Source organism: Ceratotherium simum, chromosome 17, assembly GCF_057802395.1.
Source record: "Ceratotherium simum simum isolate JZ-2026a chromosome 17, ASM5780239v1, whole genome shotgun sequence".
Lineage (NCBI taxonomy): Eukaryota > Metazoa > Chordata > Mammalia > Perissodactyla > Rhinocerotidae > Ceratotherium > Ceratotherium simum.
The window spans coordinates 60,201,074-60,224,909 of NC_141916.1; the positions used below are offsets into that span (position 1 = coordinate 60,201,074).

At 49.3% G+C, this 23,836-nt stretch overlaps 1 protein-coding gene across 3 annotated transcripts in view; it reads left to right on the forward strand.

Moving 5' to 3' along the window:
• CACNA1C (calcium voltage-gated channel subunit alpha1 C) overlaps nucleotides 1-23,836 on the forward strand; it is a 714,534-nt gene that overhangs the window by 445,186 nt on the left and 245,512 nt on the right. For all 3 annotated transcript variants that reach the window (XM_087442974.1, XM_087442975.1, XM_004438792.3), the window contains exon 4: nucleotides 21,536-21,675. In XM_087442974.1, coding sequence (XP_087299100.1) covers nucleotides 21,536-21,675 — 140 coding nt within the window. The remainder of the gene's footprint in view (nucleotides 1-21,535; nucleotides 21,676-23,836) is intronic.

A 23,836-nucleotide genomic window follows, 5' to 3' on the forward strand; every position in this document is an offset into this window, starting at 1 on the left:
CCCTCGTTTGCAATGCTAAGCTTTTTATCTGTTTTCCGGCCCCCCCCCGCCCCCGCAAAGCTTTGAGGTTCACTTTAAAGACCTTGGTGAAGGCTGAAAGGCACAGGAAACCCAGATTATCCAATGACAGTGCCTGAGACAAATGGAAGCTCACAGGAATGAGAAGGGAAAGTTTCCAGAGAGTTCCAGAAAGTCCCAAGAGACTTGGGAAGTCAAGTAATAATTTGGCAGGAGGCGTTTTACTTGCTTTCATTTGGGTGTGCCTCTCTGACTTCCCATCATACGAATATAAGGGGAACTGATGGCCACTCCCCATGTTCTAGAAAGCATTTGTGGTGGGACTGAAAAATGAGCTCAGACTCCGTGGAAAAGCATGAGAATCTAGGATACAGCACAGAGCAGGGTGGCAGGTACGTTGCTGAGAACTGACCCAGCACAGTTATTTTCAGATACTCATTGAATTTCCAAGTCTCATCAATCAACGAGCAATAAATATTCCTATCCTGTGCAAGATATTGGGTTAAAAGCTGAGTCTAAATATAAGAGAAAGCAATAAACCCATGTAAAGTTAGCGTTCTCAGAAATAACTTACAACGGTATGCAAGACGTACCACAAGGTGAACAGTAAGTGATTAAGGGCCAACAGAGTTGCACCGTGAGTGCTACAGTTCTGAGGAGTATTTAAAGAAGAGGCAATTGACCTGAATCTTTAAGAATGGGTAAAATCTGAAGAGAAAGGAAGCAGATATTTCAGGCCTGGGGGCAATAATTTAGGCAAGTTTGTAGAGGTAGGAAAGCCCAAGTTGTATTTAAAGGCAGTGGGGGGTGTAGAAGGCCCATGCAAACTCTGGTTGGAAAGGTGGTGTTATCAGTTAGCTTGTGCTATGTAACAAACACCTCGATGTTTAGTGGCTTTCGACAGCAACCATTTATTTAGCTCACATTTCTGCAGGTTAGTAATTTGGATTGGGCCCAGCTAGGTGGTTCTTCTGGACCTGGCAGGGCTCAGCTGTCTTAGTTGGGCTTGCTCAGTGTCTGCACTCAGCTGGTTGGGTCACTAGAGCTGGCCTGTTCGTAATGGCCTTGGCAAGGATGGCTGGTCTGACTGGGTCCTCCTTCCACACGGTCCCTCATTCTCCAGCAGGCTATCTTGGGCTTGTCCATGTGGTGGAGAAGGGCTTCCTTGCGAGAGGAGAGAGGAGAAGCAGCAAGGCCTCAAGAGGCCCTGGCCTAGATGTTGCCCAGTGTTACAGTCCACAGGATTCTGTTGGTCAAAGCGAGTGACAGAGTGAGCACAGATTCAAGAGGTGGGCAAGTAGACTCTGATTCTTGATAGGAAGAGCTGTAAAACTTTGTGGCTGTTCTTGCCATCTTCCAAAGATTGGTTGGCTGGAGCCAAATCCTAGAGGGCCTTGGGTACCAAAGCAGAGAATGCCTTAGTAGGAAGGATACAAAAAATATGCAATGAGCTAGAGGATGGGAAGGACCTGAGCTTCCCACCTGCCAGCCCACTGGCCTGTGCCCATCTGCAGTGGAGGTTTATCAGGCTGCAGTTAGAAAAATAAGCAGAAAGCAATGTGTGCATGCGTGTGATGGTGAGGGTACTGGGGGTCGCCAGCTGCTCTTTATTCTGGGATTGTTTCTCCTTCCTTTTGTGAAACGAAAGGGATAATAAATGGTCATTGTTATTTTTAATATTTCTACTTGGCAGAATAAAAAGTTGGCAGCCCTACATCCGTCCCTAACGTTTCTTTTGCTATTTTACTGATCCATGAAATCCTGACAGGAGCCTGGGATCACTGGAGAGCTGATTCAGATGAAGAATTCTTAAGAATTGATTAAGGAGAGAGAGGGCTCGCCGCTGACCCACACAACCAAGGAAAGCTTCCCAGTGGAGATGGGGTCTCGGCAGGGCCTAGAATGGCTAGCGTTTTGTGAGGCAGGTTTTTAAAAGCAAAATAATGTCTGCTTTGGAATGTTTATACTATATCAGTGACTCTTTATCAGATCAAACACTCAGCCCCTTCACTTCAGAGCTTTCAAGCTGAGAAACACTTCCAAGGGACAGGCTATCTCATAATTACTGGTTGGAGATTGAAGATCTGTTTTAATTCTACCTGAAAAGTGCTCATAAGATTGCCTTTTTGTCTCAACACTGCCTACAGAATAGAGCCGATTTCCTTCTGCTGACATTTGAAGCCCTCTCTGTCCAGGCCCCGCGCTGCTCATCCAGCCTCTGCCCCCCTCTCCCCCTCCCCCAAATCCCTGCTGTAGCCAATGCATCCTGCTGGAACGGGCTGTCTCCTGACCTCGGGTCCTCCCATGCCCTCCCGCTGTCTGCTATCCTTCCTCAATGCTCAGTTCAAAGGCTGCCTTCTCCAGGAAGCTGGCAGATTCAGCCAGCTGTGGCCTTGGCTGTCTGTGTCACTCACTTGGTGTTTCATTCTATTTTTTTCGGATATTAACCCTACCAGCCCAGACTGCCACCTCCCTGAGGGTGCAGATCTTGTCTTCACAGCACCTGGAAGACACTCGGCTGAGGTTTAAGTGCCATGCTTAGGAGCTGGTGAGATCAGGCTGGGGTAGATAGGTTGGTAGGACGATGGAGCTGGTTCAGAGAGGAGCTTTGCTCTCCCTGAAAGGGGCCAATACAGCAGGAGCCCCCAACCTGTGGGGACAAACACGTACATTTGTGCTGCCCACTTCTCTATACTCTGACCTCACAACCCAATGGGGTGCACCTGAGTGGGTGGACGTTTTATTGAAGGCACGACTGAAGAAGCAGAGTTCATTGAAGTCAGAGGTGCTCTCTGCTTGCACTGAGGGGTGACTTTGCAGGGGCAGGTCAGGAGGCTGACAGGGCTGAAGTGTGTCACGTGTCCTTGCCTTATCACACCGATTCTGCATGGCGAGAGGAGGCTGGGAGCATCACAGGCAGGGGCTGCTCTAACAAAGTCATGCAAACTGGGTGGCTTAATGCAACAGAAATTTATTCTCTCAGAGTTCTGGAGGCTAGAAGCCCAAAATCTAGGTGTTGGCAGGGCCCTCCTCTAGGAGGCAATCTGTTGCATGGCTCTCTTTTAGTTTCTGGTGTTGCCGTATTTCTGGTGTTGCCGTATTTCTGGTGTTGTTATTCCTTGGCCTGTAGACACATCACTTGAATCTCTGCATGTGTCATGTGGCCTTCTCCCTGTGTGTGTCTCTGTTTTCTCATAAGGACACCAGCATATTGGATTAGGGGCCCACACTACTGCAATATGTCCTCATCTTAACTGATTACATCTGCAGCGACCCTATTTCCAAATAAGGTCACATTCTGCGGTTCTGGGAACGATGTGAATTTGGGGGTGGGGAGGGACACTAAGCAATCCAGTACAGGCCTGGCTTCCGTAACAAACTGGCTGGGAAGGATTCTAACTGAGCGAATTCTGGGACCCAGTATTTATTCAGTGGGCGCACACCAGGACGATTTAGGGAAAAGCACTGGATTTGGAGTCAGAAAACTTAGGTTTAAACCCACTCTCCATCATATACCAGCTGGGTGAGCTTCAGTTTCTTCCTCTGTCACCTGGGGGTGACAGCACCCTTTCCTCCCTCATAGGGTTAAGGTTAAGAAGGTCCCATGGCACACGCGAAGGCGCTTCATCACCCGTGAACAGCATGCACGTGTTGCCTGATACCGGGCTTCTTGTCCAGGAGGTGGCTTTGTGTGTCAAGTTCAGAAATTTGCCAGAAGTGCTGGGAGCTGTTTGATAGATCCTAGTTCCTCCGCTCACTCGCAGGAACGTTTGGGTATTCTGGGCACCAGGATCCCTGCTGGGCCTATCTTAGGTAATGGAGAAAGGTGGTTTCCACAGGCCTGGGTGTTCAGGCCACCTCGGGTGTGGGAGGAACTGTGCGGAGTGGGAGAGGAGGCTGTGCATGACAAGGCCTGGGATTCGAGCAGTGATGCTCTCTCCATGGATCTGCTGTATGATGTTTCAGCCCAGGAGTTAGCAGGACAGGTCTTCTTGAGACACTGAAATCCAGAGACATTAAGTGTCTTGCCTGAGGACCTGCAAAAGATGGCACGTGGCCCAGACACCTTGAATCATGGTCCAGTGTAGTCTCCAGCTAGCTTGCAGAACCGTTTGCAGGAATCCATAGATCTATCCTCCCTCACACTTGCCTTGGGTTTGCTTCCCCCACCTGGAACACCTTCCCCCACCCGCTCTGTCCCTACCCAGCCCAGAGGAGGTCACCTGTGACTCTTGGAGCCTATGAGACCCAGTGTGGGCACATAGTAGATGGTCAGGAAACACCACTTCCTTTCCCTTTCCCCCTTTTAGATGCGAGCTGCCGTGGTCTCTGTTCTTCAGTTGCCGCTTACTGTCTACTCCTTCCTGGGTGCGGTGGTGATCTGGATGTACAGGCCTCATTCCCCCGGTACAGAAAGTTCTTCCTGGCTGTTCCCCACAGCCCTTCCAACCTGTCAGCACAGGTTGACACAGAGAGCGGGCCTGACCACCCTGCCCTCGCGCAGCCTCCCTCTGCTTCTGAGCCTCCCACCCTGGAGACACGCCCAGTGCCCTAGCACTGTGCCTGTCCTCAGATGTCTCTGCAAAAGCCACACGTCACTTCTCTGTGGGTAGCTTCAGGCAAAGCTCCTGCCTCTCCTCACCCTCTGCACCTCCCGTCAGGCGTGGCAGGCCCAGGGTGTTCCCCACAGAGCACATTTGCTCCTGGGAGGCAGGGATATGTTTGGGAATCTTGTATCTGAAAGGAACCCTGGAGACCATCTAGAGCTGTAGTTCCTGACCCGGGCACTCTTCAGAAGCTGCGGAGCCTGTTAGAAATCCAGATTCCCAGGCCCTCCCCAGAATATTCTGAGTCAGCAGATCTGGGATGGGGGCCCGGGAGTGCATTTCTAGTAGCCATCAGAGAACCAGAGTTTGGGATCCACTGATACAATCCAGCCTCTTAATTTTGTGGATGAGGAAAATCAGGTCTGCAGAGGCTGCGTGGCCTACTAAGGTCACCCAACTTGATAGTGGCGAAACTAATTAGAACCCAGGATTCCTGACTTCCAGGATGGTGCTGTTACTGCCGCAGCTGGTCATTGTCCTTGCTCTATTTCTAGAGGGAGAACAAACCGTTAAGAGGCAGTATGGATTCCAAGGATCCAAATGTGTCAGTGTAGGCTGAGAGGTTCATATAACAGAATGGCTAAGACCCCAGCTTGGTGCCAGGTAGACTGTGGTTCCAGTCCTGTAAAATGAGAAAGAAATGGTGATTCCCACCTCCCAGGGTTGTTGTGAGAGACTCTGTGTGAAGTGCTGCACCCAGGACCTGGCATGCAACGAGAGCTGGGAGCCAGGAGTTGGGCCCATTTGCGAGGCACTCAGCTCTGGTGGCCTCATTCGCCTGCTGTTCAAGGACTGGAGGGACCCACCAACAGTTGTGTGTATAGGCGCCATCGCTCTGCTGTGCAGTCAATAGCTTCCAACAGGGGTTAGTGAGTGCAGGGCCCCCCAGGCACCGTGGCCCCTGGCGTTCCAGATCCCAAGACTCCCATCCCCCTTCTCACCCATCACAAAACCCAACTGCATCTGGGAGAGACAGCTTAAGCTCCTCTCACTCCTGCCCAGGTCCCCAAAGGAAAGGACTATGAATCACTGTTACCACAACTCCCCTTTTAGGGCATGTCCCGGGTTTTTATTGCTCTCCGTTTTCTATCATTATAATTGAACTGATCAGCAAGAAGAATAGGCCCATTTTTACAAGGGAAAGGAGACATCTACCAAAACCCAAAATTATCAGGTTGTAGGAAACATTTTTTAAATTAGATCTGCCTTCGGTATAGGCGTCAGCTCTCTTTCTGAGAAGAGCTGGTGTGAGGAGCCCAGCCGGATTTGGAGGAGAGGCCAGTTTGCCCCTGTTAGCAGCATGTGGTCAGCAGAGAGACTAGGAGCCGCGTCAGGGATAAACTCACCACCTTCCAGAGCAGGAAGTGGAAGGAGGGCTCCTCCAGAGCAGAGACTGTATCTTTGCCTCGAGGCTGCCCTGGCACTCACCATGGCACCAGGTGCCATCATGTCCACAGGAGGAAAGTAGCTGACCCGCCATCCTGACAGCCAACCTGGAAGACTTGCTCCAGCGACTTGGGGAAAGTGGCTCCAACATTCTGGGGTTGGGTTTTTCCTGCTCTAGGAGCCAATGATTCTCCACGCCGCAACCCTACTTGGTCAGTACCTTGGGGGATGGAGTAGCTGAGGCTAACAGAGAGTCCGAGTGCAGCCAGGGGTGAGTGTCTGAGCGTGAGTGGGGGCTGTGATCCCCACTCTAGGGATCTTCACTGTCTTCCTGTTTGACCTTGGAGAAGTCACTTCTCTTCTGCATGCTTCAGCCTTGACTGAGAAGTCAGTACTTCTCACCACTTCTTTCACGTTTAGATAATTTTTTTCTTTTTTGCTCATTTTTATAATAATGATAACTCATATTGTATAGCACTTTGACAATTACAAAAGGCCTTAATAAATATTATTTACATTTCTTATTTCAAATTCACTACATCCCCATGAGGTAGGTTTTGTCATCCCCATTTTACAGATGAGGAAACTGAGGCTCAGAAAGGTAACATGACATGCCCAGGAACCATGGTAACAAGCAGAGATCGAGTCCTTGTGGTTTCCTGTCCAATATTCTGCCATTGTTTTGGGTGTGCTGATACATGGTGACACCCAAGCCCTGACCTCCAGAAAGGTATAACCTGAGAGAGGAGGTAAGATGTGCTCACAATTAACTGCTGTTAACTAACTGTTCCCTTTGGGGCAGGAGCCTGGGGCCACTTAGGCAGGGAGGGTCCCCGTCGCCCAGCAGCCAGTGCCAGAGGAGTCAGCTGCCCGAATGAGGCTGTTGTTTGCTGAAGTTGCTGTGCACCTCATGTCTCTGAACCATGGGGGAAGTGTAGCCAGGCTGCCTGGTGGGCGTTGCCTTTCCTTGCCTGTTGGTTTTCAAGGAGCCTGGACTGATGGTGCCACTTGCCCGTCTCAGCTCAGGAGGCGTGCTGAGGAGCTGAGGTGGAAGAGGCATCCAGCCTAGTGGGTCCTGTGCACGTGGAGCCAGAGGCAGCCTCCTTGAGGTGACGCTTCTGTGGAGCCACGAGACATGGAGAGGCTCAGGCCTAGGGGAGCCCAGGTGAGTGGGGAGGAGAGAGGGCTAGCCAAGACAACAGAAGCATTGTGCTGCCCTGGACCCATGCCTGCCTTGATAAATAGCCCTTCTCTGCCTCATTCATCCATCCATCCACCCATTCATCTATTCATTCACTCATTCATTTACTCACTCACTTCCTTTGCCTCCTTCTCGCTCATGAATGTGAGGGCACCTCATGGTATCAAGTACCACTGGTCATCAGAGGGTCCTCAGAGGAGATGCAGCTAATTCTACCTGAGGCTCAGGCCCTGAAGCTACACCCACAGGTGACCCCCTCCTGTGCAAGGGCGCACGGCCCCCAGAGGTAGCCTTTCCCACTGCTGGGGAGCTCCAACTCTAGAGAGTTCTTCCTGTGAGACAGGTGGGCCTCCCTCTCATTTCCACTGATGGGTCCTGCTTCCTTCCTCCTACCTTCTGGAGCCACATGAGTCAGTCTGATCCTTTTGGGGGTCAGTCCTTGATCCCAATGTTTCCCCACATGTGGAATGTATACTCAGGTGGCGGGGAGACGATTTTTAGGTAGTGCACGGACAAACATTTTTAATAGCTATTTTTACTGTCACCTTTTATCATGGCAAGCAATAATAGTGATACTTCTGATAAAAAATTTCCTATCTAAATGTTTATATAAGAAAAGCAAGTTGATTTAAAGAAAAAGTATTAGGTAAACAATACTACACATACATGGACATGGCAAAAATGATGATGGTCTTGAGAAATGCTGAACTGGGCCACCCCCTTGCCGGCATTCCCTTCCTGAACACTGTTCCCATCCTCTTCACCCTGTTCTTTGATCGTGGATTTCATATAACTGTCACGGCTTCATTGAGACTATTTCTCAAACCCACGCCTTCAGCTCTGACCCACCATCATCTCTGATCAGCTGGATCTGTTCCACTTGGACAGTGTCGCTTCTTTTCCTCATGTCTTCATCACACCTCAGATACCATGAAATTCTAGAACCATTGGGGGCTTAGGGAGGGAAACATTTCTTAAGTATTTCCTGTTTAACATGTTAGAACACATTTTTCCCCCAGTCCATAAAAAGTCTCAATAGGAAGATATTATCTCCATTTTATAGCTAAGGAAATGGAGGCATATGCAGTTTAAATAATTTGGCTAAGGTGCAATATTTGTGGAAGATCTAAAATTTAAAACTCAGATTTGTCTGTGCCATGGAATTCCCACTACCTGGGGTCACGTTCTAGCTGGATGCAGAAAGGGGAGTGGAGGTTATCTGGCCAGATGTCACGTGGGATGGATGAAGGGCTTGTGTGACGTGCCCAGCCGCTCTGCACACTGGCAGCTCCCACTGTAGACTCCGTTGTTGCCCGTGAGACTTGTGTTTTTCCAGCCGGCCTCAATGAAGTCTTGATGGTATGTGTGAATTCCCCTCTTGGCCCGCCTCCAGTCCTAATGTTTTCTGAATCTGTCATTGCCTTTTCTCTCCCTCTGGTCTGTCCCTCTCTGGTTCAAACTGTCGTCACCTTATTCTTGGAGCACCGGAGGGTCTCCCAACCTCGGTCTAATCCATTGCAGATTGCTTTCCATATTTATCTTCCTAAAACGTACCTTGGCATGTATCACGCTTGATCACAAAGCGTCATCTGTCTGCGTCACCGTGGACCTTAAATCCTGGGGATGACACCATCGTGTGAAAAACAAACTCTGTCCTGACGCTCAAGACCTGCTTTCATTTAAACCCTACCTGTCTATCCAGCTTTGTCTCCCACAATACCAGCTCTCTAGCAAAAGTGGTCTGCTCCTGTGTCTCTGTGGGAACTTGTGTTTCCCCTATGGGAACAACCTCACTGTACCAAGGCTCACCCCAAGTCTCCCCCGACCCTCAGTCCTGACCTCAGCCCCTGGCAATCCGAATTTTTTCCAAAATCTTAAACTGCTGAAGACCTTCAGCACTCATTTGGTGAGTAGCACATGTGACCTTATGTTATAACTTCTCTCATCAGGAGCCTCCTTCCACCTCCTTGCCTGACTGTGAGCCCCTGGAGGGCAGGGCAGCGTCTCACACCCTTTGTAATCACAGTTGCCCTGCAGGGTGGGCCCCTCAGCACATGGTCTCCTTGGTGACACTGCTCTGTGTCCTGGTGGGTGCTCCTTTTGGGCACAGAGGGAAAGGGTGCCGAGGAGAATGCCATCGCTCACTGTCCCCCCCGCTCACGCACACCGAGTGTGGGTGACAGGCAACCTGCTGCCCCACAGGGCTGTTTGCGGAGCAGATGAGATGTGGGTAAACCATGAAGTGTGGGCATGTGAGAGAGGCTGAGGCTGGGAAACCGACCTCCGTGGCCTCTAGCTGTCCCTCCAACTCCACACTGGAGGGTTCTGTGAGCCTCCAGTCCCTGGCCCTGGACAAGGCACCGTGGGGACAAGGGAAACAGTGACGTAGTTCCTGCCCTCAGAGCACTCACTCTCCTGATAGGGAAAGAGGGATCTAGGACACGTGCCGCAATCTGAGAACGTATAAAACATGCCATAATGCCATACAGAAAAATCCCAAGTGAACAGCACAGACAGGCTGGCCGTAAGGCTGTAGGGCCCACAGAAGAGGGAAATGGAGTGCCCTGGAAAAGTCAAAGCAACCCTCTAATGGGAGGGGAATCCAGCTGGCCCTGGAGGAAGTAAGGACGTGCCAGGCAAGGGGCCACAGAGGCTGAATGGCAGGAGGTAGGCAGGGAGGTGGCTCTTGATTTGAGTGGTGGGTGTTGGGAGAAGACAAGGCACATAGGTGGGAAGGGAAAGATTCAAGCAGAGAAGCTGAGACCTGATGGGCTAGGAATAGAGAACCCCTGTAAATTCCTGAGGAGGGAAGTGGCATGATGAAAGTGCGATTCTGGAAAGCTTCTTGCTCAGAAATTCTTTCATCCTCTGAAGGTAAGAAGAAAACCAGCCCTAGGGAAAAAAATGCCAGGTCTTTATCCTTGTCCTCCATCTCCAAGCCTCTGATACTGGGATATTGGAGGGGCTCCTCCATGCCCCTCACCCAGCCTCTTGTAGGACTGTAGTGTGACTGCCTCACGCAGCGGCATCCTTTGTCTCGACAGCCCTGTGCTGTAACAAGAGGCTAAGCACAGGATTGCATGGGCCTCCCTCTGATGGGGATTTGGGCTGATCTCTCTAGATCTGGTCTGAGACCATAATCTGAAATAAGCATCTCATGCACAGGCTGAGAGCTAACTGGGAGACGGAGGAGCATTTGTCTTGCCGTGTTTATGAGCTCCCGCCTTCCCCAGCTGGGCGAGACCAAGCTTAGTTTTAATGTGCCCAAATGGCTGAAGAGGGGTGGAAGCACTGAGCAGCAGTGGGCTAAGGAGGCGGGAGGAGGAGTGGCATGTAGAGACAGCAAATAGAGCCTATCCATAAGGGCGCTTTCAGACACAAGTGTTAGATAACTCACCTCAAAATGGTTTCTACAGCAAGGACATTTTCTCTTACATAAATGAAGCCCCAAATTAGGATGGCACCATAGTTAGTTAATTCATTGGTTCAACAACTTTATCCAGGACCTCTGTTCTTTCCACCATTTCTCTCTGCCACCCTCAGCATGGTACTCTTGTCCTCAACTAGTTGTCCTCATGGTCCCCAGATGGCTGCCGCAGTGCCAGGCTTCAGATACACACGTGAGCATGTCCGGCTAAAGAAGAAATTACAGTGCTTTCATGCTTATATGCTTCTCTCTCTTTTTTAATCGATGAGGAATCTTTTCCAGGGGCACCCCAGAAAATTTGCCTTCATGCCACACTGGCCAAGGTTGGGTCACCTGCCCATTCTGAAGCCAATGGCTGGAGGAGAGGAATGGGCTAACCTCAGCCGGTGTTTGGTTTACAGCCACAGTGCTCCTCACAGGTGGTGACTGGGTTTGGTTAGGAGTGGCGAGACAATGCGGGGCTCCGTACTGCAGCCAGCATGTGACTCGCTGCAGCTACATGTCTACACACCATCAGTGGGAATGCAGAGTGCCCTGGGCCAGGTGGGCTCTGTGTGTCAAATGCTTGCTTAACACTGCTGGGTTTCAACAAAAATCAGACATTCGCTGTAGCCCCAACCAAGCCTGTGCACTTCCTGTTCTGATAGAGGTGCCAGGTAAAGGGGCTCTGGGGGAGTTGAGAGGTAAGCTGGTGGAGTCCATCTATCTCTGTAACCACAAACAATGGAAAGAATATTAAACTTAGAGGCTGGCTCTACTGCTTCCTAGCTGCAGGGCTTTGCAGAAGATTACTTAACCTCTCTGTCAGCTTCCTCATATGTATAATGGAGATAATATTTTTTATTCATTATGCAGAGTTACTGTTAAGATTAGAACTAAAGCCTCCCGGCTCAGACTCAGTTGTTAATGGCAGCTGTGGTGGAGGAGGTAGTGGTAGTGGTGACGGTGGTGGAGGTGATGGTGGGAGGTGATGGTGGTGGTGGTGGGGTCGGATTGTGATGGTGGTGGAGGTGGTGGTGATGGTGATGTTTGTGATGATGATAATGATAGTGGTGGTGATGGTGATAGTGGTGATATGAGGAGGAAGAGAAAGTAGGAGTAAGGAGAAAAGTACCTGCCCTTCCTGCTTCACAGAGTGGTCATGAGACTCAACATGAACATGTATTGGAAAGTGCTTTGTAAACTATAAAGTACTAACCCAGTGAGTTATCACTGTGGTAATTATCACATGGTTAGCGTCATCCTTCACTCTCGTCCACCATGGCTGAAATAAGTCACTTCAATTGGCAAAAGATTGGCCGGTCCCAGAGAGACACAGGGAAAATACTCGCAGCTACAGGGCTGGGGGTTTTCTAAGCCAGAATGGCACCTGTGCTGTAGATCTAAGGGCTAAGGAGGGAGGTGGGGCAAGAGCGTTCAGAACACGTGGAATCCAGCAAATAGGATAGAGAGAAGTTTTTGTTTTTGTTTTCTTGTTAAGTTGCTTTGATAATAGAAAGCAGATATGAGGCCTCAAGTCTCTAGTTTTTGTAAAGTCAAAAGGACAGTGAGTTTTGCCTCCTGCTTAGAGGGCAGGAGAGCTGATGTGGCCAGGGTGGGAGGAGACGGGGAGAGGCAGCAGGGCTGGGGCTGCTGATGGCTCCAGCTCCCCAACAGGGACGCCGTGGGAGCAGGCAGAGCTAGGACCTCTGGGGAGGACACACAAAGCCACCTGGTGCTGATGTGTGTGGAACACCCACTGTGACAGGAGCTAGGGCTACAGTAATGACAGCAGCTACCAGCTGAGTGATGACTCTGTGTGATTTCTAATTCTCAAAATTACCCGTGAGTCCATATAACTATTCCCACTTGACTGGTGAAGAAACCAAAGTTTGGGAAGATTGTATAGCTTGTTAGAGGGACACAGTTTGATCCCAGGTGTGTCTGACTCCAAAACCCTGTTTCCTCCATCACTTTGCCTTTTGTTTAAAGACACTTCTTAACCAAAGGTGACAAAGACACTTGCCTCTGCCCCGCAGGTGCTCTGTCCCTGGATGAGAGAAGCACACAGAAAACACACACATTGTAATAAGTGCTATAATCGTGATCTGAAGAAACAGTGCTGCAACTGGGAGGAGGGACTAACTCTTTCTACCCCTTTTGGAGCAAGGGAGGCAGGGGAGGGTTGAGAAGTCCAGACAAGGATGACAACGGAGCTGTCCTGGAGTCTGAGAAGGAGTTTGCCAGGTAGAGAAAGGGGCAGGGATGGGCAGGGCATGAAGAAGAGAGCTGCACAAAACAGCCTGTCTGGTTTGACTGTGGTGAGCCTATTGGTGTTGTTGGAGCGCAGGGTGGTGGCCACGGATGAGGCCAGAAGGACAAATGGGGTCAGATTGTGATAGACCTTGGAGCCAGGCTGAGGAGGCTAGATTCCATTTTAAGGCAGAGGGGAGCCATTGAAGGTTTTTACAGTAAAACAGCTAGATGTCAATGAAATCGGTTAGGAAGCTGCTTTAATATCCAAACAAGCGACGGTGGGGCCCTGGATGGGGACAGGCAGTGGGGATGGGGCAGAAAAAACAGAGTCTGTTTCCCTGGGCCAGGTATTGGTGTAACTCCTCAAAAGAAGGTTGGCATTTAGTAGAGAGCTTTGAGGCCTCTGCTACACCCTCCCTCCATTTGGGAAATTACATACTAGCCCACAAGTCACTAAGCAAATGCCTCATTGTTCCCCAGGAGTAATTCAGCCCTGATTGGTAATATCTGTCACCCTCTCCACTCCATTACCCCCAAAGAAGAAGTAATATCCATGAACTCCTTGAAGAGGAAGGGACTGTGGCCATACTCTGACAGCCAGAGCTGCCCAGGGTCAGGACAGGCAGCCTTATAAGGAAATGACAGCCCAAGGGGGAGGAGGTCAAGTGGAGGGAGCCCCTGCTGTGAGCAGGAGGCTGGCCTGTGTGACACTGGGGCTTCCTTTCAACTCCAAGAGGGCCATGCAGGCAGCATGTGACAGAAGTTGATTGTTTCCTCTGTACCATTCACATGCAGGACACCAGGTAGGGAAATCAAACAGGCCAGTCTCTGCCCTGGAGGCAGAGGGTGGAGGGTGAACAGTTGAGAAGCACAGCCAGGAAGGGGCCCCAGGGATGGACAGAAGCGCTGTCTCGAGGACAGGGGCAATGAAGGGCCCAGGAGGAGCGGGCAGGCAGCACCCAGGCATCTGGGGCAGCCCGCTTGGTGCTCTTTGGATCTGAGGCTGGAGCCAACGTGCTGGGACAGTTGAGGCAAGCAGGCCTCTAGAGAAGACATAAATGTGAGAAATTAATAAGTGGCTAAGTCACCTCAACTTAGCATCGTGGGCAAGCACAGAGAAACAGTCCAGTCAGAGGAGAGTTTTTGGTATTTTTTTAAACTGAGTTACCGTAAAACCAATGAAACTGGTATGCTTGTCAACTCACTCGGCCTCGATTGCTACTTGCCCTCAATAAACAGGTGAATGTTCTTTCCAAGGCTGCTTTACCCTTAGGCTACTACATGGTTTGCCCTGTCCTTTCCTCCTTTACAAGAAGTCCTAAGTCTCAAGGCTAGACCATTTGAACCACCAGGCACCTTCTACAGAAGGCCTCTATATAAGGCCCTTGGGAAGCACCTGTCCTGAAAGAATTGTGCAGTGGAAGCAGTTGTCTTCAGTGGCCTCCACCTCCCTGCCCAGCCACCCTCTTCTTCCCAATCCAGGTGCCCCAGGCATCTGTCTAGGATCCCACCACAAAAGGCTGTGCTGTCAGCTTTCTGATGAATTAGTCTCTGTTAAGGTGCTAGCTGATACGGGTTTAAACATGACCTCAAGTAATTTAGATGGAGACCCTTAAAAGTTAGAAAACCATTAAGATCCAAAGGAATGCTTCTTTTTTTTTTTCATTGTGGTCAAATTGAAATAACATAAAATTTGCCATTCTAACCCTTTTTAAGTGCACAATTCGGTGGCATTAATTACACTCACAATGTTGTGCAACCATCACCACTATCTATTTCTAAAGTTTTTTCATTCCCCAAAATAGTTCCTCCTTCCCTGCAGCCCCTGGTAACCTCTAATCTACTCTCTGTCTCTATGAATTTGCCTATTCTAGATATGTCATATAAATGGAATCATATAATTTTTGTCCTTTTGTGACTGGCTTCTTTCACTTGGCATAATATGTTCAAGGTTCATCCATGTTGTAGCATGTGTCAGAATTTCATTCCTTTTTATGGCTTACTAATATTCCATCATGTATGTATACACCATATTTTGTTTATCCATTCATCCATCAATGGCAGAAAGGCTTCTTAATGGCTGAATTTCAGCCACCAGTAGAGACCCCAGGAGGGAGGAGGATTTGGGGATCCCTGCTGCCCACCCTTCCAGCCACATCATGTAGGTGACCCTTTACTACCCAGTGGCCCCTTTGGGCACAATAATCCAGAGTTTCAGTCAGTCCACAGACAGAGACAGCTGTGCTGTAGCAGAAAGAGCACCAGACCAGCCATTAGGAAACCCAAGTTGCTCATCACATGGGGTAGATGTGTGGCCTTGGACAAGTCCCCTTACTTCTGCATAATGAGGAACTTGGAATGTCTGTCCTTCTTGCAAGTCCTTCTGGCTTCTTATAATTGACAAGTCCATCAATGTTCTAAGAGGGTAATGAGGTAAGCGGCAGGGAGCAGAGCAGACCCCCAGGAAATATTTGTAACCTACTGAATGAATAAATAGGAGAAGAATTGGAGAGTGAAGAACTAAGGTATTCCACTTTCTTTGTCTCCCTTCATTAGAGAATAGGCCGGAAACTGTGTTTAGAGGTCAGGTTGAATGGTACTTAAGTTATGAAACAGTCTGGAATACGAGGTACTGCTTGAAGCATTATTATTGTGTTTATTGTCTTTGCACCTTGTACTGAGATGGAACTCTATGACTGAGCCTTTTATCAATTCTGTTTGGTGCAGAATTCTTGGCAGCTTCAGTAGATACACTTGCATAAATTTAAGTGGGTACACAGGCTCTCTTGGTATGAATTCTCGCACCCTGGTCTATTATGTAGCAGATGTAAGCTGTACAGTGTTCAACACGGACGATGGGCATCGCCCGGCTGTACCATGCATGTGTGTGTGTGTGTGCAGAAATGTGCATGCATGAATAGACATGGCAGGCTCTCTGTGATTGTCCTTGTCCTAGGAGCTCTACCCTGGCATGGCTTCTACTCACAAGAGGTTTGTGTTTTCCTAAGCACAAATATTAATAGTCTCTTTAATGAAGGACTTTTTGTTATAAAATCTATTTGTATTTGTGGTGATCCTCAGAACAATGAGGAGAGGAACTCTTTGTTCCTTTCCGTGTCTTGGAATCTGACTGTGCCTTGGGCAGAGCTGCACACAGACCAGGGTCAGCATCCTCACTTGCCAGAGAATTTTGGAGAGACTTTGGAGGTCAACCACATCTTTGGAAGTGGTGTTCAAAGTTCCCAGGAAAACAAAAAAAAGCAGTGATTCATCTTCTCAAAGAAAATCTTATGCAGAACCCAGCATATAAAGCCAATAAAGCCTTCCAGACTGGTCAGGAAGACATGGCTACTTCTTTTTTGTGTGTATTCTCTGCCCACACCTCATCGTATTGGCTGCCTGGACTCTATTCAACTGTGTTAGGACCCTGGGACAACTTAGCATGTGGGTTAAAATGGCGCTGCTCTGGTTCACAGAGGTGGGGGGCAAAGCCCCACTTTCTCAGACTTCCCCTAACCTGTAACTGCTTCCAGAGCAGCACTGTGGAAACCTGGGGCTCTCTGCAGCACTGCCTGTATTTTTAAAACACTTAACTAGTTCTTTTATGGATGAGGAAAGAGACCCAGGGAAGTAAAGTGATTTGCCCGAGGACACAGAGTCAGTTGGTGGCAGAATCAAGATTATTACTATCAAAAGATAACTTTTGAGTATAACTTTTAAGAGTCTCTGTCCTCTAGAAGCTTATAATGTAGTTGAAAGGCAGGCTATGTATACATGAAAAGATAAGTGGAACTAGGATAGATTGTACTCAACATTAGCTCCACAAGTGTTTAGAAGACATCATGGTTCCTGGGAACAGAAGCTCTCTCTCCTGAATTCTTCTACATACTTCAGACGTGGGTGTGCCATGGGCTCCCAGTTGCCAGTGGTAGCCGTAAGAAATGAGCAGGAAGAGAGGAAAGAAAGAGAGAAGATGGAAATGGAGAAGAAGCAATAATGAGAAAAATAGCATTGGAAAAATATATATATTCACAGGACCCAAGGCACCAAGACATCTGACAAACTTTGCTCTTCTCCACTCCATTCACAGTCACCCTTAGATGTTTCCATGGCAATACAACACAGGTTTTGAAAGGATCAGCCATGTCGTTTCACTTAAGTTTTTTTATTTGTTTTTTGGTTTGGTGGAGGGAGTTTTGAATTAATTCTGTAAGGGCATTCATGCCCCTAAGGTCAGAGTGAATACAATGCTTTTCACCCAGCCGTCAGCACACTCACACATGCACACACCCATACACTGCACAGATGACTGTGATTCAGACTTGGCAACAGTCTCCGGTTCCTTCCCTGGATCCTTGTCCAGACCCTTCTTACTGACTCCTTGGTCCCTTTTCAGTTCTATCTCAGATCCTTAAGTAACTTAGCATGAGGAGTCCAACCCAGTTGTGTCTTTGGGGATAAGTAGGGACCAGTTTCCTGTCCTCGCAAGTCCCTCCCTGCCGTGGTATCTTATCAGTATCCTAGTTTTTCAAGTGAGGAGGTTAGTTAGATAACCTCTAAGATTCCTTCTGTCTCTCAGACTCCATGGCTTTAAGCAGGACCCTGTAACTTCTGCCCAGAAGATAAATTCCCATAATGTGAAAGCGCTTTCTTGGGGATGAGGTTGTCCCTTATGGAGTTGGATTCTAGCCTCAGTTCTTCTCTCTTTGGTCTGCACACTCTCCAGGGCAACCTCATTCAGCCCTCCCCTGCCAGCTGACCTCCTCTCTGAGCCCCACCACAGTGTCTGATCACCAATAGCTCTACCCTTATGTCCCACAAGTGCCTTAAATTCAGCAAGTCCAGAAGGGATGCCTCTCCCCTCTTCCTCTTCCTCTTCCTCAAGTTCCCTACTATAGTGAAAGACATCACCATCCAGAGTCACCCAAATTAGAAACCTCAGGGAGCGGGGCAATGCACTTCTTTCACTGCCTCTTCCCCTAACCCCTACGTGCAACTAGAAACCAAATGCATCCCTTATATCTCTCAAATCCACCTACTTTTCACCAATCCCACTGTCTCTACCTTTGCTCAAGCCTCCACGGGCTCTGCATGGATCACTCCCCCACTTCCTCCAGCCCCATCACCACCATCATTCCCCATGTCAGTGCCAGACTGCAGTGCACATCTGACCTAGCCATCCACCATCTCCTCAGAATGGAATCCAAGCATCCAGGCATGGCCACATAGCCCCTGGTCATCTTGCTCCTAACCACCTCTCCCGCCCTGTTCCCTCACAGCCTTCACTCCAGCCAAATCAGATGTTTACATTTCCTGAAGCTCTCCACACTTCCCCTCTCCTTAGTTCTCCCTCCGCCTGGAATGCCTGACTCCCAACCCCACCCATCTTTACCTGGACAACTTCAAGCTTCATCTCAGAGATCCTTACCTTTGGGAAGTCTGTCCACAGCAAACTGTGCTTGCCTCCAGAACACCCCATACCCATTGTATTGGAATCATCTGTCCATTTGTCCCCCATTGTATCAAGAGATCTTTGAGGTCAGTTTCTGAGCCCTTTTTCTCAAATCTCCAGCACCTAGCACCTAAACATGTTTCTGAATTTTTTTTTTTCTGCTGAGGAATATCCACCCTGAGCTAACATCGGTCACCAATCTTCCTCTCTTTACTTGAGGAAGATCTGCCCTGAGCTAACATCTGTGCCCATCTTCCTCTATTTTGTATGTGGGATGCCACCACAGCATGGCTGATGAGTGGTGTAGGTGTGCATCCAGGATCCAAACCCACAAACCTGGGCTGCTGAAGGGTAGCGTGCCAAACTTAACCACTATGCCACCGGGCCAGCCCCTCTTTGTGAATTTTTGAGTGAATGACTCACTGTCATATCAGGTGGGTCCTTCTGGGTCTCCATGTGTTATGTACCATGGTGTGGGACAAATGTCACATGGTGTGGATTAAGAAATAGGCTTTATTGGGAAAACTTACAAAGGCTAAAGGTCAACCAGAGAAGTCACAGATCCCCCCAGTGCCCTGTCTCACAAAGAGGTGTGCCAGGTTCAGGATGCTGCTGGGCGTGCAGTGTGAGTCTGCATTGCAGTGGAGGGACCCAGGACCCCTCCTCCTCCGTGGTTTTCTCTTTTTATAGGGAAATCAAGTCAGGGAAATCATCTACAAATCATCCTTGTAGATGAAGGAATAAACAGACTGCTTGGTGTCAGGCAGTCTGGGTTGGGAGTGCCAGCTCTTTATAGGAATTGTCTGGGAATGCCAGCCTCCTAGCATATAGGACCCTCAGAGCCTTTGGGATATTGCTGTTCTTTCTGCCTTGGGGAGGAGATACTCTGAGCTTGGGTTCTAGCTTTCGCACAAAGCTCATTGTCTAGACAACCCAGAGGGAGCTCCAGAGTCACTTTCCAATGATTCAGCTGGTTGTACCACACTGATAATGAGTGACTGGATGGATGGATGGATGGGTGGGTGGGTGGATGGATGGATGGATGGATAGGTGGGTGGATGGGTAGGTGGGTGGGTGGGTGGATGGATGGATGGACGGACGGATAAAAGGAACTAGCACATATGTGAATACATGAAAGCACCTGACATCTAGTGGGCCCCACCTTGTGTTTGTTTCCCTTTCCTTGTCTTCCCTTCTCATCCCAGCTCTAATTTTGTGAATTTCCACAGAGCTTTCTAGGGGTACAGAGGAGGTGGCCCTGTCATTTGGTGCTCAACATGAAAGCTCTGAACCATCATGGGGATGGGGGCTGAGTGGCTTTTTGATAACCCCCTTGCTACCTTCCACAAGCTTCCTTAGGTTGCATTGTGCTCCTTTGTAACATGCTTTCCCTTTCAACACTTTCCTGATGTACATTTTAACCCAACATCGCCTAATTTTAAAAGACCAGAGGCTCCCACACACTGTGATTTGTTCCTGGGTCACGGCCCCCCAGGCAGCTACATCCCCAGACCAACTCTATGGTGCTATAATGAGTAGGAGGTAAAGGACGAGCCTGCCTCTGAGATGCTGATTAAATCCAACCTCTTCATTCCCTTCCCAAGTTACTGCCTGATCTGGGCCTTCATCAACACATGGGCCCAGGGGTTCTTAAACTTCAGGGTGCCTCACAAACACCTGGAAATTGTCTGTAATGCACATTTCCAGGCTCCATAACCAGGATAATCTACTTCAGTAGGTCTGGATGAGGCTCAGAATTCTGCATTTTTAACTTTGCATCTTCAAACTGCTTCATCCAGAGCTGGGCACAGTAAGGCCAGCACTCACCTTCCCAGTGTGGGGGACCAGGAAGGAATGAATGGGAGCACAGGGGCATGTGTGGGCTAACCTCTCCCTGCAGAGATATCCATGAGGCCAGAGCTACCCATCAGGCTTCTGATGCCCCAGGTCTTGGAGCACCCTCCTGGCAGGCAGGCAGGAAGAGGTGTGCCTTCCCAGGCAAAGCCCCATCTCTGCAATGGGGCTGGGACCTAGAGGTCTTCAGTGAGCTTCACTTGACCCAGCAGAGGATGGGAAAATCAATCTGGGGTTCCGAGCCAAGTGGCCCCTGGAGGCTGTGAATGGACCTGCCTTGCTTGGGGGACCTGCGGCTGAATGCCATGTGGACTGGTATGCTGTGGCTCCAGTGAGAGATGGGCTGAGGCTCTTGCAGAGGCGAGCAGTGGAGCGTGAAGCCATCCAAGCAGCGCTCAGCTGCTGGGAGCCATTAAGGCTCTGCGCTGGGGACGGGGTTGCAGGAGAAAGCAGTTAGTGGTGAGGGAAGCCAGTGAATCAGCACCAAGTCGGCTCGCTCTAATTGAGCCAATGAGTTTGTCCTGTTAAGTGTGGGCTCCCAGGGACAGGAGCTACATCCTTAAAGCCCTTCTTCAAGGTGGCAGACCGGGGAAAGACTCCCCCTACCCCTGAGAAAAGAGACAAGCCTTCCATTCACTGCTCCCCCACCCCCAGTGCCTGCCTCCATCCTGGAAATGCTGATTTTCTCTGCTGACCTGGTCTGTGTCTTTGGACAAAGGGTTTTATTTTCTCAAGAGAGATGTTTCAGATTTGGGGGTCAGTGTGTGAGCAGGTTGCCTCTGTCTCAGTTGCTAAGAGCCTCTCACCGTCTCAGCTTCTTGTGGCTGTGCTTTCCCTCTGTCATTTCGAAGAACTCAGCTGCTATGCTCCCCGAGGCCGGGCCTCTTATCTTTGGGGTTTGCTACCTCAAGATTGTGCACGCTTTTCCTGCAGTTCTGTCTCACCCCCTTTCTCAACACCCTTCTCCTCCATCCTGGCTTTGTTTCCCTTTAGCTCAAGACATTATGAGTTCTCTCCTGAGAAGATTCCATGAATGTTCACTGATTAACTAAATAAGATGTTTCCAAAAAATATGAAATTTTTCCACCACCCTAATATTTGCATTTTAACAGGGGACATTTAAAGACTGGAAAAAAAAAAAAAAACCCATAATGTCCCGTCGATTGGAGCTCTAATGGTGGAACAGACTGTGGAGTTGGTAATTTGGCGTGGGGGGGTCCCACCCACTGTCCACCTAGATCCTACCACGCAGGAGGCAGCGTTCCCCTTCACTTGTGAGATCTGCTGGTTCAGAACTTTCCAAATCCCCAATCTAATGACTGTATTTTTCTCTCTCTTCTATTTTTGTTTCCTAGGAACGAGTGGAATATCTCTTTCTCATAATTTTTACTGTGGAAGCATTTTTAAAAGTAATAGCCTATGGACTTCTCTTTCATCCCAATGCTTACCTCCGCAACGGTTGGAATTTACTAGACTTTATAATTGTGGTTGTAGGGTGAGTATAACTACCTTTCTCTGTTCCCTCCCCTTACCCCTACTATCAACCAAGACACACCTCTTTTTCCTTCTGTATTTATATCTCCTTTTGATTTGGTCACAGTGGCACTGGGCTTCAGGCAAGATGAGAAGATCTATGAAAAATCACTTTGAATTCAGACTTTCTCCAAAGGGAGAGGAGTATTACCAAGGCACACCCCTCCCCACTGCTCCCACACACACGCGTGTGCGCACAGGCACACACACACACAGTCAAATCTGAGTGCTTTTAATGAGGCCCAGAGTCCTCTGTGAAGCTGAGGAGACTCCTCTGCTCGAGGTCTTTTATTCCGTCTCCAGACACATCGGCCTGGCAGCACCAATGACCAGTGTCCCTGCGGAGTCAGTGAGCGGGTTAGGGCAGCTTTTGCCTGCAAGCGTGCAGTCCACTGGCGTGGCGGTGGGGCTGGCAAACCAGAGCCGTGGATGCTCCCCTCACCTCACAGTGGCTGCCCTCACAGCGGGCCCTGTTCTGTGGCCCCTAGAAACCAGGCTGCTCAAAGAAAGAAGATGGGGAACTATGAGGGGCCAAGGTGGATACATGATCAAACCGGACCAAACACCTCTTCCCCCAAATACCCCGCTCCACTGTCGGGTAAGACGAAGCAAAGTCAGTCTATGCTTTAAAAACAAACAGCAATGTAAGGAATTTTAAATAAAATTTAGAAGTGATGATCTCCTCATCAAGGAATTAGTGACTTCACAAGAGGATTCTCTGTGAAATATCTGTGTGTAAACAGGCGTACATGTGCTGTGTGGAATGTAATTTATTGAGATGCAGTTGATGAGGCTCCAGCAACTCATCTGTTCTGTAGAGGGAGGGCACTTTTACAGCAGATTCTACTTCTGGAACAAGCTGGCTTCTTTGAGCTGATCTGCTGTTACTCTGAGCCCAGAGAGTGTTTAAGTGGCGGCCACCTTGCGCTTTTACTGCGTAGGGGTCCTGGCAGGCTTCAATGTCAAGGTCAATATGTCAGTAGGCTCTTAACTCAGGAACCTATTTTCGGTGAATCCTTTTGTGCCATCCCAGTGAAGACACAGGCCCTTGTGGACTTCTCCAGAGCACTCACTCCTCATTATCTCATGGGAATGTCTGGTCTTTCCTGCAGGAAATAACGCAGGAGCAAATCAAGATCATTTAGAAGTTATTTCCTTGTCTCTGGCCATCTGGATGGCTTATTACGGTTGTTTGGAACCGTTTTAGGGTCTGCCTGGCCAGTGAATGACACACTTTGGCCACACTAACGTCAGGGATATTTGGGTGACGTGAGGATCACTAAAGTTGTTAGAGTATTTGCCACACAGAGATCTGGCTCAGGAGGGCTCAGGGTGAGGATCAGCTATATGAGAGATTTTGCTGCTTCTGTTCATGCCAGAATAAACAAAGAGAGACTGAACAAGTGCCTCAAATTAGCTCAGTAAACCATAGCAAAGGTCTTCAGGGCGGGTTGTTCCAAATGCCCCTCTTTCTGAAGGCTTCAGTCTCCTGGGAGCCTTTCGCACGTGCAGAGAGAAGTGCCCCAGAATGAGACCCATGCTTCTGGGACTGACAGGGAGAGGGGCCTTGCAGGGACTGCTTTTGTTTAGGCGAGAAGCTGGATCTTCTTCTCAAGTCTATGGGATGAGGTGGAGTTGACGTGACATAATGCTCAGCTGAATCCATGTTCTTGACCACAGCATGGGGAGTGGAAACAGGCAGCAGGTGGAGCCCAAGCGGGAGCCCCGGGAGGTGTGGGGGGGTGGGAGCGCGGGGGGCGGGGTGGGAGCAGTGCCTTGCCGTGCAGCTGCACACGGGGCCGCCCTTCTCTTCTCTGGCTTGTTTGGACTTTGCTTCATCTCTTGGACCGCTGCTCCTCCCCACAACCACAGGGGCAGACCTTTTGTGGGGTCAGCCCAGATTCCGGTCACACATCTTTGGAGTCTAGACCGTGAGACCCATGAAGAGAGGGAAGTGTCCAGATTTGGCACTCTTCCAAAAGATGCCTCTGGTTGACTGTTTAAGCCACCGAGGTTATGATGCTAGCGTTTGCTCAGCTTGTGGTTCACCATGACCCTTTGGGCTTTTTTCCCCACTGATCTCACACTTGGCCATATTTGGCACCTAGTTTCTCTTCTCCACG